The following is a 15,419-nucleotide window of genomic DNA, read 5'->3' as shown; positions in this document are numbered from 1 at the left end:
TTGAAATTATAGATGGTTGTGAGTCACCATTTGAGTTCTAGAAATCAAATCTGGGATTTTGAAGAGTAGCCAGTGAGCAGTCTTATCTGATAAGCTATTTCTCTAGCCACTCTAGTTATTTCTAAAACATCCTTTCCCTTATTGGGTTGAAACAACCTGATTTCTGAGAATCCTATCTATCCCAAGTTGTGCTAGCCTGTTTTTCTGGCAAGAAAATTTTGTTTCATTACTCTTATGTTTATTTTATGGAAAGGCATATTTGGCCTCAGTTCCATTTACAAGTTCCCTACCATTTTTCATGGGCATGTAATTTTAAGGTAATCAAATTCCCAACATATTGAGATTTCGATCGAAGTGCACACTTGTAGACTAACTTTTGAATTGACTTTCCCCCCCTCTCCTTCTAAGAATGACTTTGAGCTCCTGATTTTCCTTTACAAGAGTTAGGATTACAGGCATGTGCCTTTGAACCTGATTTTCGTTTGTTTTTTACTTTCTTGAGACAGATTATACTGTACTCCAGATTAGCCTCAAATTCATGTCAGCTCTCCTGTCTCAGCCTCAAGTTCTCGGGTGACAGGCCTTTGCCTCCTCAGTATTGAAACTAAAGGCGTGAGCGACCAAGACCGGCTTAAAATAAAATCTTTAACAAGCCCCCCCCCCCCACTACCCCATTTTAGAGTCATTCCGTAAACACTACTTTTCAAAGAAAACAGGAAGTCCTTCTCTACCTGCGGCGTAAACGTATCCCGTTCGTCAGCTCGAGCCCGCCCCTTCCCCTTGGTTCCTACTTACCTCTAACACAATGACGAACATCAATCACTTACGGCTTCCGTCCCAGCCCCGCTGGTGGACGCTTGCCCTTTCTACGCATGCGCACCTCCTGCTCCCCGCCTTCCCCAGCGACCTGGTCCCTGGGGGAGGGGGAGTCATTTCAGCCAATCCTGTGGCACTACGACGCCGAGGAGCTTACCTCCGTCACCGTTAGCCAATGAGCTAGCCGTTCGCTCTACGTCATAGACTTTGCCCCATCCTATCCCTGCCACTCTGGCCTCAGAGCTCAGTCCGCGCAGTAACAAGAAGTGCGCGCTGCGACACCTCCCAGTTCACCCGGCCCCGCCGCCATTTCGTCGCCTGGCCTAACGGTTCGGCCAATCCCGACGCATATTGAAAAGAACTAGTGCTCCACCAATCGGAGGCCGCTGACTCCGACCTCACCTCGGGCCGGCCCAATCCAGGCCGCGGCCCCGCCGCCCCCCAGCCCGCCCCCGCGGCGTCCTCTCTCCTCCCTCTTTGTGCGTCTGGCGCCGTCGCCGCCCGCCGCGTGAGAGGACGGGCTCCCCGCGCTCTTCGGTAGCGTAGTCGGGTCCCCTCCCCCTCAACCCTCAGAAGGTTCGTGAAGGAGAAGCCGCCCCGGAGGACGAGGAGCCGCTGGGGCCGGTCCCCTGGGGCGCCATGGCGACCGGAGCGAACGCCACGCCGCTGGGTAAGCTGGGCCTGCCAGGCCTTTCCCCACTTCCTGGGCCCAAAGGCTGCTTCGAGCCGAGCCTATTAGCGTTCGAGCCGCCGCCGCTGGTGGGATCGCTGGGGCTCCTAACCAGGGCCTTGTCCTTAGTGGCGGTGCTGTCGCCGCCGCCCCCAGCCTCGTACTCGCCACAGCAGCCGCCCCCGCGCCGCCGCTCATTCAGCGAGGGTCGCCTCCGCGCCAGGACCAGCAGCCGGGCCAGTCCGGTGGCGGCGGAGGTGAGTCGGGCCGATAGAGCGCGAGAGCCGTCGGGCGAACCGGACCGGCCGACGGAGGGGCACACCGCGGTTGTACGCGGCAAGGACGCGCGCGCGTGCACGGCAGGCCTGGATGAACGCGCCATAGGGAACGCGCGGCCTGGTTTGGGAGGCTTCAAGTGCGCACGCGCATCATGAGGGGGGTAGAAGGGCGGGAGGAAGCGTTCTTTGCGCAGACGCAGTGAAGCGTTCAGGCTTTTGTGGCGCAATTGCGATAGTTTTTGAAGAGGCCACCTGTTGCCCCCTGAGCTCATGGTATGGAGGACCGAAGAGTCAGGTCCACGTAACGGTGTGGTGTGAGTGGCTCCCTTGATGGATTTTAGGAACCTGAAAAGGGAGATTAGTCCCATGACAAGATTAGTCCCATCATCCTTTCACAATGAGGAAAGTGCGGAAGGCTACTGGTGATGTTTGAGTTCGATCATTTATTAAGGCTGTTTATCTCCTTTTGTTTTCTAGAAGGTTCTCAGAGTGACCAGCTTTCCCTGTGCTGTTTTAAAAGGCTTTTTCTCTGGGCCTGTAATCTGAGAAGTAGAAAACCTTGTGTGGTAAATGTAGGAAAGAATCTAATATATATCAGAATTCTGATGACAAGTGTCCACTGGTCAGGAAAACTGAATGCTGATCTTGCCACGTGTGGGAATAGTCATATTGAAGAATGGGATGTTTCACTCAGTAATGTGTAGCAAGGGATTTGTTGGCTTCTTGGAACTTGACTTCCAATGCTTTGTAGGTCCTATTTTCTATCTTTCTTGTCTTTTCTGTCTTAAGGCATTCAGAATTGATAATATATATCTACTTAACACGTCCATTCTGGGTTTCTGTGCATTAAGACTTAGAAGCAAGGGTATGGTGACTCATGCTTTTAATCTTGGAGGTAGAGGCAGGTGGATCACTCTTGAGTTTGCAGCCAGCTGGTCTACATAGTTTAAATCAGCCAGGGTTCTGAAAAGGGGACTTTTGTCTCCCCCCCCCCCCAAAAAAAAAAGACCCAAATAATGGGAGATGTGCTTCAGTGGTAGATAGAACCTCTTACTCCACAATATGTAAAGACTTTGATGTTGCCAACACCAAAAGAAACTTGTTCCTTGTTATAGTTCTTTCGAAGGAAACAAAACTGTGAACTGTTCCTTAACTTTCCTGACAGGAGGACCAGATAATTTTATAATGGCTGCTTGTTTTCTCTGACCTCTTAAGATTTCTTTCCTTTCTAAATTTTAGGTGATTTCTGTTTAGTCATAATTATCATAAACTGCTCATTGGTAATCACTCTTCTGGTTCATATTTCCACCTGATGGACTCTGTCTGTCTTTAGACTTCCCAAGTAAGAAGAGGAAGAGGAGCCGATGGAACCAAGACACAATGGAACAGAAGACAGTGATTCCAGGAATGCCTACAGTTATCCCCCCTGGGCTGACTCGGGAACAAGAAAGAGCTTATATAGGTAAATATGTGTTCTGCATCCAGGTGCATCTTCAGATTGTTACTGCTTATTCTGAGTGACAAACCTGTTGAAAGTTTGAGATTTTAGTCTTGGGAACAAAGTGTGATGAGTTATGCTTTCATAGCTGTGTAAACGGTGATTTGCTTGGCCAGTCCTGCATTTGTAGCTTCTTGTTTGGGCCTGCTCTTAGCAGCAAATAGGCCTTAGCTCAGCAGCCCACTTTGAGCTGCTCTTCTTGGTCATTGATGAGGTGAATGCTATCTGCCTCTCTGGACAGGCCCCAGTGGAGAACACTGCAGGTATTGTAAACCAGTTGCTTTTTTGTAGCATGGCCTCTCACCATAATGTCATAATTCCCTAAAATTGTGGTTTTGTTTTTTAAAGGTACAAAATAGTTTAAGGAAAAAGTGGCTTAGAAAGTATTTACAGTTTATCCATTTTGTTGAATTTAATCCTTCCCTTCAGTATCCTTTCTTGTTTGGTCTTTAGAGAGCTCTCTTAAAGGCTCTTGTAATTTACCACTAAAGGACTCTGCTGGGAAGGGTTTGCTGTTTGATTTGAAATGAAGTGGTGGTGGCAGAATTTTAGAAATTAGGTTATTGTCCACAGTAGAATTGAAGTTAAACCTCAACATTACTTAAAATCCAAGGTCATTAATGGAAGTTTTATATCTGTCCTGCTGTCTCAAAAAGTGCACTTGATAAACATTTTTAACTAACCAAGTAAACATCCTCTTTGGGAGAGAAACCTCTGGGTTCCATGAAGCTATGGCCTTCTCAAACAGCTTCAAGGCTAATGTGGTCTCAATCTGGAGGGTCTTCATTTCCTGGTTTTTAGATTGCTGAAAGTTTTGAATCGTTGGAATTGTCTGCTACTCATAATACTACTAATACTACTTTTTCCTGCTGTTTACTCTTACCCAAGCCCTAGGTATCATTAGACCAGTATTGGACCTTGTAATCTTGTAAAATGTCCTTAGTGCTCTCACTGCTCAAGAACACAGTCTGAGAAACAGTTAATACTTTACAACTCCCTCCCACTTCCTCTGGAGGCTTATGTAGCGCATTAAGCCCTTAGAGACTGTTTACATCTTTTATTGAAGTAGATAGACTCAGTTAGAGGCTAGCCTTTTTACTTAAAGGAAGATTACAGTCTTTTCTGGTTTATTTTTCAGTGCTGGATGTTTATTCCAATTAGAACCCACAATTAGAGGTGCCCTGTGATACTTTTACATTAAGTTTCTGAGTTTAACGTCTGACTGCAAGCCTAGAACTTTTTGGAGTATAGGAGCTTAGAGAGCAATAGTGTCTCCATGGTACACTTTGTCCATAGGTCCTTAGTATCCTCTTTACAATTTTTTTTTAATCAGGGTTTCAGCATGGAGATACTGTACACAGTCCTGCGAAGCATGCTTTAATACAGATAATTAGAATTTTCTGTATTTAAGGTATGCATTAAACCTAATTGTAGGTAAACTGCCTTTACTGCCTTCTTAGAGACCTGGGGCATGATAAAGGTACAGGAGAAGCAGTAACACGCTATATTGAAGAAGCTATTCTAGGTTTGCTATTCTACTGCTTTGTTGTATTTTGCCTCAATTGGTAGCAGCTTTTAGTGAAATTCTCATCTCTGTTTCAAACCTGGGAGCCACATAGATTCTACTTGACCCTCACTTAGCATCTACACACCTTCCTAGGGCATCAGTAGCTGGTCTGAGAATAAACTCATGGGTGGGTAAGGTAGTGCACACCTTTAACCCAGTCTTTGAGGCAGAAGCAGGTGTTTTCTAGGCCAGCCTGGTCTGCACAGTGTGTTCCAGGACAGCCAGGGCTATGTTTTGAGACCCTATATGAAAAAAGGGGAGAAAAATAAAGCTTACAGCATGTTTTAAGCCCAATGTGTTATGAAGAAAGGTATGTGGTTTGTTCAATATTTGAGTAAAAGATGCAGGTATTGGGGAAACTTGGTTGTACAGAAAGTATGCACATAAATCTGAAAGATGTTGAATTGGTTATTAAATATCTTGCTTGAAGAGTTTTAAACCTGGTCTTAATGAAAATGGTCTTTGCTCAACTGCTATTTTTGTTGTCCCATGTTAATTGAATAATTTTGGGCTGTGTTTAATACCTATTAAAGAAGTAGAAACTTAAGTTTTGCCCTGAGTTTGGGAAGCAGGTACTGGTGATACCTTAAGTGCTGTTGGTTTGGGGTACCAATTGTAAGCAGGTGTTGGTTGGGAAGGGAGAGGTGAATACCTCCTGATAATTGCAATTGTAAGCGGTAGTGAACAGTCCTAACTGCTAACCCCTCTTCCAACAAAGTGTTTGCTTCCTTAAGTGATAACCATTTTGAAGTGGAAATTAACGGTAGATGTAAATGGACTCCTGCGATAGGTGGTTGGGGGTTTTTGCCTCAGTGTGTCACTGATCAGTCGTCCCTTTCAAAGTCTCCGAGTTCTTCATGCTTGTTATTGAGATTTGAGATGTTTTTTGGTAACATTGTCTTTTTTCCATCCTTTTTTTTCTTTCCTAACCTGGTTTCTTCCAGTGCAACTACAGATAGAAGACCTGACTCGTAAACTGCGCACAGGAGACCTGGGCATCCCCCCTAACCCTGAGGACAGGTTGGGAAACAGTTTTAACCAGCTGACAGTAACGCTTTTACCTTTTTCTCAATATGTTTTACTGGTGGCAACATATTGTGTCAGTTCAATAAAATCCTAGTTAAGACGACTGGTATTCTGACCAGGATGTAATTAGAAAGTATGCTCAGTCAACAGTTAGAAAAGTTGGAATGAAACTTAATGGGGGAATAAGTTAAAGAAAATGGATAACTGGTCTCTAATTGGTAAGCATGTAGATTTTAACCTGGTAATTTGCCCACCCCCTAGGGACAGTGAGAGGTGGCCATTAACCTGCCTTTTCACTGGCTGCTTTGGCTGAAATCACAGGGGGTAGTTTTTCTCATTGGGTATGTTATGCAGGGATTTGAGATTATTTTTAACCATCACTGAATTTAAGCAGGCCAAGCTTGTTGAAGTCTTTACCTCCTTATGGTTTTGAGATTGTTTTAAAATCAGGAGATTTCTAACCAACTTCCTTCATTGCCAGTTAATTTTCAGCCTTGGCCATTGCCTGCGAGTTTTGGGAAGGGAAGGCAAGCAACCAACCCCCTAAATTATTACTTTTTCCTTTTTAAAAGGGAGTGTGGGCCTCAAACAGCTGTGGTCATGCCATTTCAGTAACAGTTTCTCTCACCTGAAAAGTTAAAATTTATGTGAGAGAGGAATGTTTTAAGTGGAATTTTATTGGCTGATAGGTCTTTGAACAGATAAAGTCTGGTCATTTAATAGACAATAAGCTTCCACTGAAATCTTTCTTAGTGCATGTAGCATAGTTGAAAGATTGCTTTGAAGGTGTTTCTGGCTTTTGTTATCCTGGTCACATGCAGTTCGGCTGCCCCTTACCATGAAACAAATAAACTTAATGATTTCTCCATTATTGACTTTCTTTTGCTTATCAACCTTGTTATATTTTTGTGTATAGATTTTGGTTGGAAATTTTGTATTTTTTGATTTGAAGATTTTTATTTTTTAATTTTTTAAGATTGACATTATAGGTTATAGACCACAACTGTTTAGTGCCTTTTTGGCCTTTTCCCCTTTAATGGTATGTCTACAGGTTACCAGGCAATTCCTCCAAAGGTTGAGTTTTTAACAAACCTTGTTTGCTTCCTGGAAAACTGGGATTAGAGTGCAGTTGATGTCTCTGATGCCTCTTCTAGGTGAAGAAGTCCGGCCAGTCTAACCTCTAGATTGCTAGCTTTTGCTTTTCACTTCCACAGTTTGGGAAGAGGTTAAACGGTTATGAAGCCTTTAAAAGGCCAGTTTGGTTCTTGTACAATTTGGTAATTAGCCAGAAACACTCGATTCTAGATAGCAATGGGGGTGGATATACTAGAAATGAGTAAAACCAGAGCAGAGTTTCCTCCCTGTATATGCTCAATTTTGAAAGAGGCCCTAATGCCTTGACTGCTTTTGCTTTTTAAGCCCAGGTTGGAGGGAAATACATGAGTTTCTTAACTTATTAATAAGATGATTTCTTAAGAAGGTGTATTTCAAAATTAAGCCACTTTATGCTATTTTGATGTTGCTTAACTTGCACAGTTAAAAGTGTTTGAAAAATTTGTTGTAGGTTTAAATGTGTAAGATGACAGTCTAATGAGTTGGGGACATTTGTTTGTGTTCACTATGACTGGATTGTGCTAACAGTTCATACAGATACTAGAAACGGAGGTGTCATTTAGCCGTCATTAGCCACGAACAAACCTGACCTTTTATTCCATCGTGTGGTGTGTGTAACCTGGTATGACATGGTTCCCTTTAGGCTGAAGACAGTGGGAGCAGCCGTTCAGTTCTTGCTCTCCAACTAGACACAGTTCTCTCAACTAAACCAAGGGTGTAGGAGTCGGGACTCTTTTCAGGATGTTTTTTAAAATAACCTGATCCACATGGTCTCTTCCCTTCTTGCAGCTGCTACTAAGTTTTCATACAGAGTATCAAGCTATGTCCTTTTTGTAATCTTAACTCAGTTCTAGGAGCGTAACTTCTCTTTTTTTTTGTTACCGCAAAAGTCTAGCTGTGGTAAACGGACCATTTTGTCACTACTATATATATACATATTTTTTTTTAATTTTTGCTTGTAACACCAGCATTTTACTCCTTAAAAATGAGAGAGACATTTCTGCTTTCTGGACTTGTAAACTCTGGTGGAGAATTGTAGTTCCCCCTTGCTGTTGGCAGGTTCAGACCCTAGACAAGTGTTTGACCAAATCCAGCCTCTAGGCAGAGGCTGCGTTAGCACTTTTAACGGTTTTCTCTACTCAGACTCCCCACCTCGAACAGCCAGCCAGGCCATTGAAGGAAAAGCAGAGACGAAGCCTTGCACCATTTCTCTCCATTGTGGGGGCCAAGTAGCTTGAGTCTCAGCTGCTTTGGGTGAACGAGCTTGTGTTCACTGTGTGGCAGGGGGGTACAGATGCTCTCTTCCTGATAGGCACAGTTCACCTAAACTTGGGTTTCTGTGGTTCATCAAGTTTGGTTATTACATATTTTTTTCAAATCAAAGAACCATTTGGCAAGAAGCCTCCAGAGGATGATCCTGTTCTTGCCATTTGTGGTGCAGAGGTTTCTATTTAATAGACCCTTTCCTGGTCACTTAAAAGTAAAAAAGCATTTTTTTACTTTCTCACATACACCCCAGTTTGTTAACATTAAGTCAGATTCCATCTCCTCATTCCACACGATCTTGAATAGCACATGTTATGGTCGGTTCCTCCGAAGAGTGTTGTTAGAATCTGAGTGGCAGATGGGCTGGGGAGACTTGTTATAGTCCATATGGGAGCAAGGGAGTAGGAGTCAGAGCAGTAATGGGGATCTGTCTCCCACAGGTCCCCTTCCCCTGAGCCAATCTACAACAGCGAGGGGAAGAGGCTTAACACTCGAGAGTTCCGTACCCGAAAAAAACTTGAAGAGGAGCGGCACACCCTCATTACGGAGATGGTTGCTCTCAATCCAGACTTTAAACCACCTGCAGATTACAAGTAAGCAAAGGACACATTGAGATCATGTGACCTGCTGGGACAATTATGATGTGCTACTCATCTTTTGACCCAAAATTATCCTTGATTCTCAAAAATACCCTCTCGGTTAGTTGAAAAAGAGCTTGGGTTATGTGTGACGGTCTTTTCTTCCTTAGGCCTCCAGCAACACGTGTGAGTGATAAAGTAATGATTCCCCAAGATGAATATCCAGAAATCAATTTTGTGGGACTCCTAATTGGGCCCAGGTGAGTAGTGTCTGGCACCCAAAACTTCAGGGTTTTCGGTTTTGATTCTGTTTGGGTTTTGATGTTGAATTTGGTGTGGCATTTGTTTTGCCTAAATTATGCCTTAAACTTGATTTGTGTCACACACACACACACACACTTTCTCTAGAGAAGTAAAAAATCCTGAGATGCTATGGCTGACCTTAGTGTAGAACCTTGGTTGGGGAGTCCCATGCTCTCCCACTAATGCTTACTCAGCCCAGCCATTTTATTGAAATAGAAGTTTGCATAGGTGGTGTAAACAATCTTTTCTGCCTTTGACAGAGGGAACACCCTGAAGAACATTGAGAAGGAATGCAACGCCAAGATCATGATACGGGGGAAAGGATCAGTGAAAGAGGGGAAAGTTGGGCGTAAAGATGGTCAGATGTTGCCAGGGGAAGATGAGCCTCTTCATGCTTTAGTCACTGCCAATACAATGGAGAATGTCAAAAAGGCAGTAGAACAGGTGTGGTAAGCCCAGGAGGAGGCCTCTTACTGGAAACCTAGGTGATGGCCCCAAGTACTTTGACAATTAACTGCTGCTGTATCTTAATAGATCAGAAACATCCTGAAGCAGGGAATTGAGACGCCAGAGGACCAGAATGACCTACGGAAAATGCAGCTTCGAGAGTTGGCTCGCTTGAATGGCACTCTACGGGAAGATGATAACAGGTTGGTGATAATGTTAAGACTGCATAGAAACTCGAAGAATCTTTTGAAGTGGGAACATGATCTTTACAAGTGTTTTGATTTTTCCACCTCATTAGGATCTTAAGACCCTGGCAGAGCTCAGAGACTCGAAGTATTACCAATACTACCGTGTGTACCAAGTGTGGAGGGGCTGGTCACATTGCCTCCGATTGCAAATTTCAGAGGTGAGGTCTGGCTGTTGAAGTGGCTCTCTAGCAGCCAACAGGTGTTCAGGATCTTTCTTCCTATACTGACTTTGTATATGGCTCTGGTACATGGTTTGTCTCGTGTACCAGAGCAGCATCTTTTGTGGATGTATCTGAGTGGTGTGAGTTAAAACTTAAAGACTACAAATGTGTTATGCCTCCTAGTGTTGTCTTTTGTTGTCTTGTCCTGAAACTTAACACTCTTGGCTATGTTTCCATTGGGTACAATATTAGTTTACCTTAATTGCTTAAGTTTTAAGGCTAGGGGTTTTATTGCATTTTTTGTTTGTTTTCTTCCATAAGGCCCTTTTTAGGGGAAGATGGATAGCGTAAATTTTCTTCTCTCAAACAGGGAAGATATTACAATTTTATTCATTGACTTGTTTTGCCTGCATGTCTATATGTACTGTGTGTATGCCTGGTTCCTATGGAGGTTAGAAGAGGGCTTTAGATCCCCTAGACCTGAGTTGTAGATGGTTGTGAGCAGCCATGTGGTCACCGGAAGTTGAGCCCATATTTGTAGAAAGATAAGTTCTTTTAGCTGCTAAGCCATTTCTTGAGCACCATTGAGATAGGATTTAATAAAACATAAAGAGACAAGCACAATGGTTGGTCGCTGGAATCTCTAATCTAGGGCCTCTGCTGTGACGGACAATGGTGAAAATAGATACAGGATGGACATTGCATAACAATTTCCAGTAAAAGATAAGAAAAGGGGGTCACACTTTACTGAATTAGAGCTCTCAAGTGTTTTTCTCTTTGTGTTTCCAACCCTACTTTAGGCCTGGCGACCCTCAGTCAGCTCAGGATAAAGCACGGATGGATAAAGAATATTTGTCCCTTATGGCTGAGCTAGGGGAAGCTCCTGTCCCTGCATCTGTGGGTTCCACCTCTGGGCCTGCCACCACACCCCTGGCCAGTGCACCAAGGCCTGCTGCTCCTGCCAGCAACCCACCACCACCGGTGAGCCCTGAGGCAGTTCTGTGGTCTAGCCCCCCTGTTCTCTTCTGCAGAGATATGGAGCTATGGCCAAGGGTTTGGGGTAAAGCTTAGAGGTGGATGTAGCTGGCAACATTGTTTTTCTGGGATGTCTGGCCCCTTTGAGGTCTCTCATTTTGGGAGGACCCTGACCATGTGTTCTTGGTCCTCTGACATAGTCAGAAGAACAATGTTGCCACCAGGGGGAGCAGGCATGGACATTGGCAGGAAATGCTCTCATGTAGTCTCTCATGTCTACAACTCAGAGTCGCCCACCCTGGATGAATTCTGGTCCTTCAGAGAATCGGCCCTACCATGGCATGCATGGAGGTGGTCCTGGTGGGCCTGGAGGTGGCCCCCACAGCTTCCCACACCCATTACCCAGCTTGACAGGTGGGCATGGTGGACATCCCATGCAGCACAACCCAAATGGACCACCACCACCTTGGATGCAGCCACCTCCACCACCGATGAACCAGGGCCCCCACCCACCTGGGCACCATGGCCCTCCTCCAATGGGTAAGTAAGTGTCAGACCAGAAACCTTGGGGTTTGGGAGGGGAAAATAGGCTCACACAAAGTAGTTGTGAGCTGCAACAGTGCTGATTGGCTGGCCAGTACTCTGAATCTTGCTGAAGAATTCTGTGGGGAGATTCATGGGGAGGTTACTGACTCACAAAGCCGAGAAAGCTATTGGGGGGTGTTTTGCCTGGCCAGTTCAAATGTCCTGCTAAGTCCCTGCTCTTTCCTTCCATCAAGATCAGTACCTGGGAAGTACGCCTGTGGGCTCTGGGGTCTATCGCCTGCATCAAGGAAAAGGTAATGCTATTCACTTGGGATCCTTAGGATCTCTGTCTAGGGCTGGGAGCAAATGGGGCTTCTCTAGCCCAGGGCCCTGGTCTCTAAAGCCCAGGACCTTGGTCTTTTTATTGCCTGTAGGTATGATGCCGCCGCCGCCTATGGGCATGATGCCGCCGCCTCCGCCACCCCCCAGTGGGCAGCCCCCGCCTCCTCCCTCTGGTCCTCTTCCTCCATGGCAGCAGCAGCAGCAGCAGCCTCCACCACCCCCTCCGCCCAGCAGCAGTATGGCTTCCAGCACCCCCTTGCCATGGCAGCAAAGTGAGTGGAATATTTTGGGCTTGTGGGGGTGGGTGGGATGTGGGCTGGGACTGAGAGGAACAAGAACCTCATAATTTCACATGGGCTGGAGACACACCTTCAGTGAGGAGACCGGTCTCTGAATAAGGGCAGTGGGGTTGAAAGCCAGGCTGCCTGGCCCAAAGGAATGTCTTGGGGAGAAAAGCTGCTGTTTGGTGTGGTTGTGTTTGGGACAGACTTTGAGGTCTGGAGGGGAGCTTATTGTAGATAGAGCACCAGAAGTCCAGGCTAAGCTGCTGAATGAGCTGCTGGTTTGGCCGTGCCTTGTGAGCGGAGTCAAGAGTGGGATGGTGCATGCATGTTCTGGAGGGGGTTATGATTGGGCCTGAGAGACTGCAGAGATAAAGGGAAGGGGGCCTGTGGGGAGAGAGCAGCTGTGGGCTTGAGGTCGAATGTGCCGTTCGGTGGTGGCGGCGGCTGGGCGGAGGGATGTCAGAGCCGGTTCTTGCGTTTGGAACTTTCCCCTTAGCCCCTCCAGGGGCATTGGTGACAAAGGGCTTACTTTGTTAAGCCCAGAGACCATGAGGCTGACCCCAGGGTAGTTTTGCCCACCCCTCCACTCCCATCACCAGGACAGCCCCGCCCGCCCGCCCCCACCACCGTACAGCATGCCAAGCAAGGAGCAGGCGTCCCTCGTCCCCCCCTGTCCCAAGGCAGCAGCCGCAGAGAGCCGCGGTGTACCCCCGCGCGTGTGACCTTGGGCTTCTTTACTACCCCAGATACGACGACTACCACCACGAGCGCTGGCACAGGGTCCATCCCGCCATGGCAACAGCAGCAGGCGGCTGCCGCAGCTTCTCCAGGAACCCCTCAGATGCAAGGCAACCCCACTATGGTGCCCCTGCCCCCCGGGGTCCAGCCGCCTCTGCCGCCCGGGGCCCCTCCCCCTCCGCCGCCTCCGCCACCTGGTTCCGCCGGCATGATGTATGCCCCACCCCCTCCTCCTCCGCCTCCCATGGACCCTTCTAACTTTGTCACCATGATGGGCATGGGGGTGGCGGGCATGCCGCCCTTCGGGATGCCTCCAGCTCCCCCACCGCCTCCACCACAGAACTAGACTTGTTTTTTTAAGAAAATATATATTATATACATAGAGAGTTGGTCTCGTTTAAACACACGCCGAACCTCACCATATGGAGCCAGACATTGGGATGCACGCATGTGATTGTGTGTGCACGCATGTGTGTGTGTGCACGCACTGGGCTGGGCCAAGTGACTGGACTCGCTTGGGAAATGGGCAGGTGGTAGTAGGGGCGCCAGCTTGGGCTCTCCTGGCGCCCTGTAGCATCGAGTGTCTTCTTTGTCTTCTCTCCTCACCCAACTCCCTTTGCCTCTCCCCAAACGGGCCGCCAGGATCCCTCCCCGCGGCAGCGATGGCCCGAGCCATGAGAGTGAGGACTTTCCGCGCCCATTGGTGACCCTTCCAGGCAGACAGCCTCAGCAGCGCCCCTGGTGGACAGGATGGTTCGGCAAAGCAGCCTGAGTTATTTTTGTGGACGGAATCGGAACACGCTGGCTCCATATCGTGAAATTTTTATTAATTTTTATCTTTTTCCTTTGTTATTTTCTTATCTTTTCCTTTCTTCAGACTCCGTCCAAGGAGATGCTCTCCCCGGTCTTCTGCTGCAGATAGGATCCTTCCCCTTGTCTCCATTCTTCTCCCAAGGGGAGAGAGGCAAATGGTTTAGGCACAGGCTTTGGCTACTAATATTAGGCTTGGTGGTGGAGGTCCTGTGGTTCTAATTGTTGAAGGGCCTCAACCACACTCAAAGGTGGGTGGTTTATATTTGACATTTTTAAGAGTGGATAATTCTGACATTGCTAGATAAGGAGTTAATGCGGTTAATCTAGCAGTGGGATTCACATCTTCCTGCTCTCCTGCCAGGAGTACATGGCACAGCCCAAACCATCATAGCCCAGCCTGGAGTCTTTTCCATGCTCTGATGACTTAAGCTGCCTCAGAACCTATTTGCTTCTCTCCTTCCTGGAAAGCTTTCCTTTATGTTTTATTTTGACCCCAGTCGTCCAGATGTTTTGCAGTGTCTGGGGCTTGTGCCCCGTGTTCTTCGTTCTGCTTCTTTGCCCCTTCCCTCTTCATGGAGTGATTATGTTGACAATAATGTGTAATGCGCGTTCTTTTCACTGGTTTATCTACAGAAATTTCTCTGGGCCTTTTTTTCTGTGTTTGATTCAACACTGCACTAAGTGGGGAATGTTCCAATGAATAAAAAAGAGCAGTGTGGTTTTTCCGGGTCTGTTTCTTTACTTTTAAAACCTCCTTTTCCTGACAACACCACCAAGCTTCCTACCTCTTATGTGTGGATGGCTCCAGCTCCTCACTTTTTCTAGTGACTTAAGGACCTGGACCTGGGGAGGCATCAATACTAAAGGTCAGGCTAACTAATCCTGCTTGTCAGGCAAAGAGCTGCTAAAATTAAAACTGCCAAGTGGCTTTTTTTTTTCTTCTCTCTGTTGGTGGCTCTCAGCCTGTCAGCAATGAAGACCAAAGGGAATGGTGGAGACAAAACATGCCCTTGGTGTAAGTGGGCACCTACAAAGGGTCTTCTGCAGTTCTATTTAGGGTAGTAGGTAGTACACAGGTGGCACCAGGAAAATTACCCCTTCTGTCTTTGTAAGAGCCACGTTGTTGGGCAGCTCATGCAGCTGTTGCTGGGCAGAGCAGCCCTGGTGGTCTGGTTGTCTAGTAGCTTGCCTGCAGTTATTACTGCCACCCTTAGGTTTCCTAACCAAGCTCTAAACTAGAGATTTTTTCTCTTTTTGTCCTTAGCCGTACAGTTTGGGGGGCAGGGCCTACCTACTCTCTTTGACCTTGGCTTTACCTCATTGCTTCCCTCACAATCTTGGTTTCCCTGGTGGGCTCATTGGGCGGTTAATTAGCTCTTTGAAGCTCTGGAAGCGGCAAAGTGGCGCTGTGTGGGTTTTAGAAGTAAAATCAATAAAATGACTTAACCATCGCTCAGCCATCCTCTGGTCTTACCCCCCTGCCTGTGCTGTGTTCTCTTATGGCCCCTCTCACCCTGCTGCCAGCCTTTGTTAGTTAGAATTTTCAAGAGCAAGTTTGAAGGCCCAGCTACAACGAGCACCTGTGCATAGTATTTAGGAGGTGGGAAATAGCCAGATGCCCCCTTATACTTTGGCAAGGGACATGCCAAGTAGAAACAGCATGAGGTCTCTCAATGTTTATTTCTGAGACTAAGACAAGTGCTTTGCAGAAACTTGACATTGGTTTATGTAGGGAGGCCAGGTTTCTAGTTAGAAATTTCCAACTTAGTCT

General features: G+C 46.7%; 1 protein-coding gene across 16 annotated transcripts; it reads left to right on the top strand.

The window, feature by feature from the left end:
• The first annotated feature begins 1,078 nt into the window (after positions 1–1,078).
• On the top strand, positions 1,079–14,369 carry SF1 (splicing factor 1). 16 transcript variants are annotated; one of them, XM_080913481.1, is made up of 13 exons: positions 1,079–1,486; positions 3,098–3,226; positions 5,774–5,849; positions 8,675–8,827; positions 8,983–9,072; positions 9,376–9,559; positions 9,650–9,765; positions 9,861–9,968; positions 10,772–10,952; positions 11,234–11,486; positions 11,726–11,785; positions 11,906–12,085; positions 13,478–14,369. In XM_080913481.1, exons 1-13 carry the CDS (start codon positions 1,456–1,458, stop codon positions 13,540–13,542), a joined length of 1,626 nt encoding a protein of 541 aa, XP_080769607.1. In that variant the 5' UTR covers positions 1,079–1,455; the 3' UTR covers positions 13,543–14,369. The 16 variants fall into 16 exon arrangements, with proteins under 16 accessions (XP_080769607.1, XP_080769603.1, XP_080769606.1 ...); XM_080913477.1 differs by having other exon boundaries at positions 11,213–11,486; positions 11,731–11,785; XM_080913480.1 differs by having other exon boundaries at positions 11,213–11,486.
• Positions 14,370–15,419: the final 1,050 nt, after the last annotated feature.

This window comes from Micromys minutus (assembly GCF_963924665.1).
Source record: "Micromys minutus genome assembly, chromosome: 2".
NCBI lineage: Eukaryota > Metazoa > Chordata > Mammalia > Rodentia > Muridae > Micromys > Micromys minutus.
The sequence above is the reverse complement of the archived record's forward strand: the minus strand, read 5'-3'. Positions and strand labels throughout refer to the sequence as shown.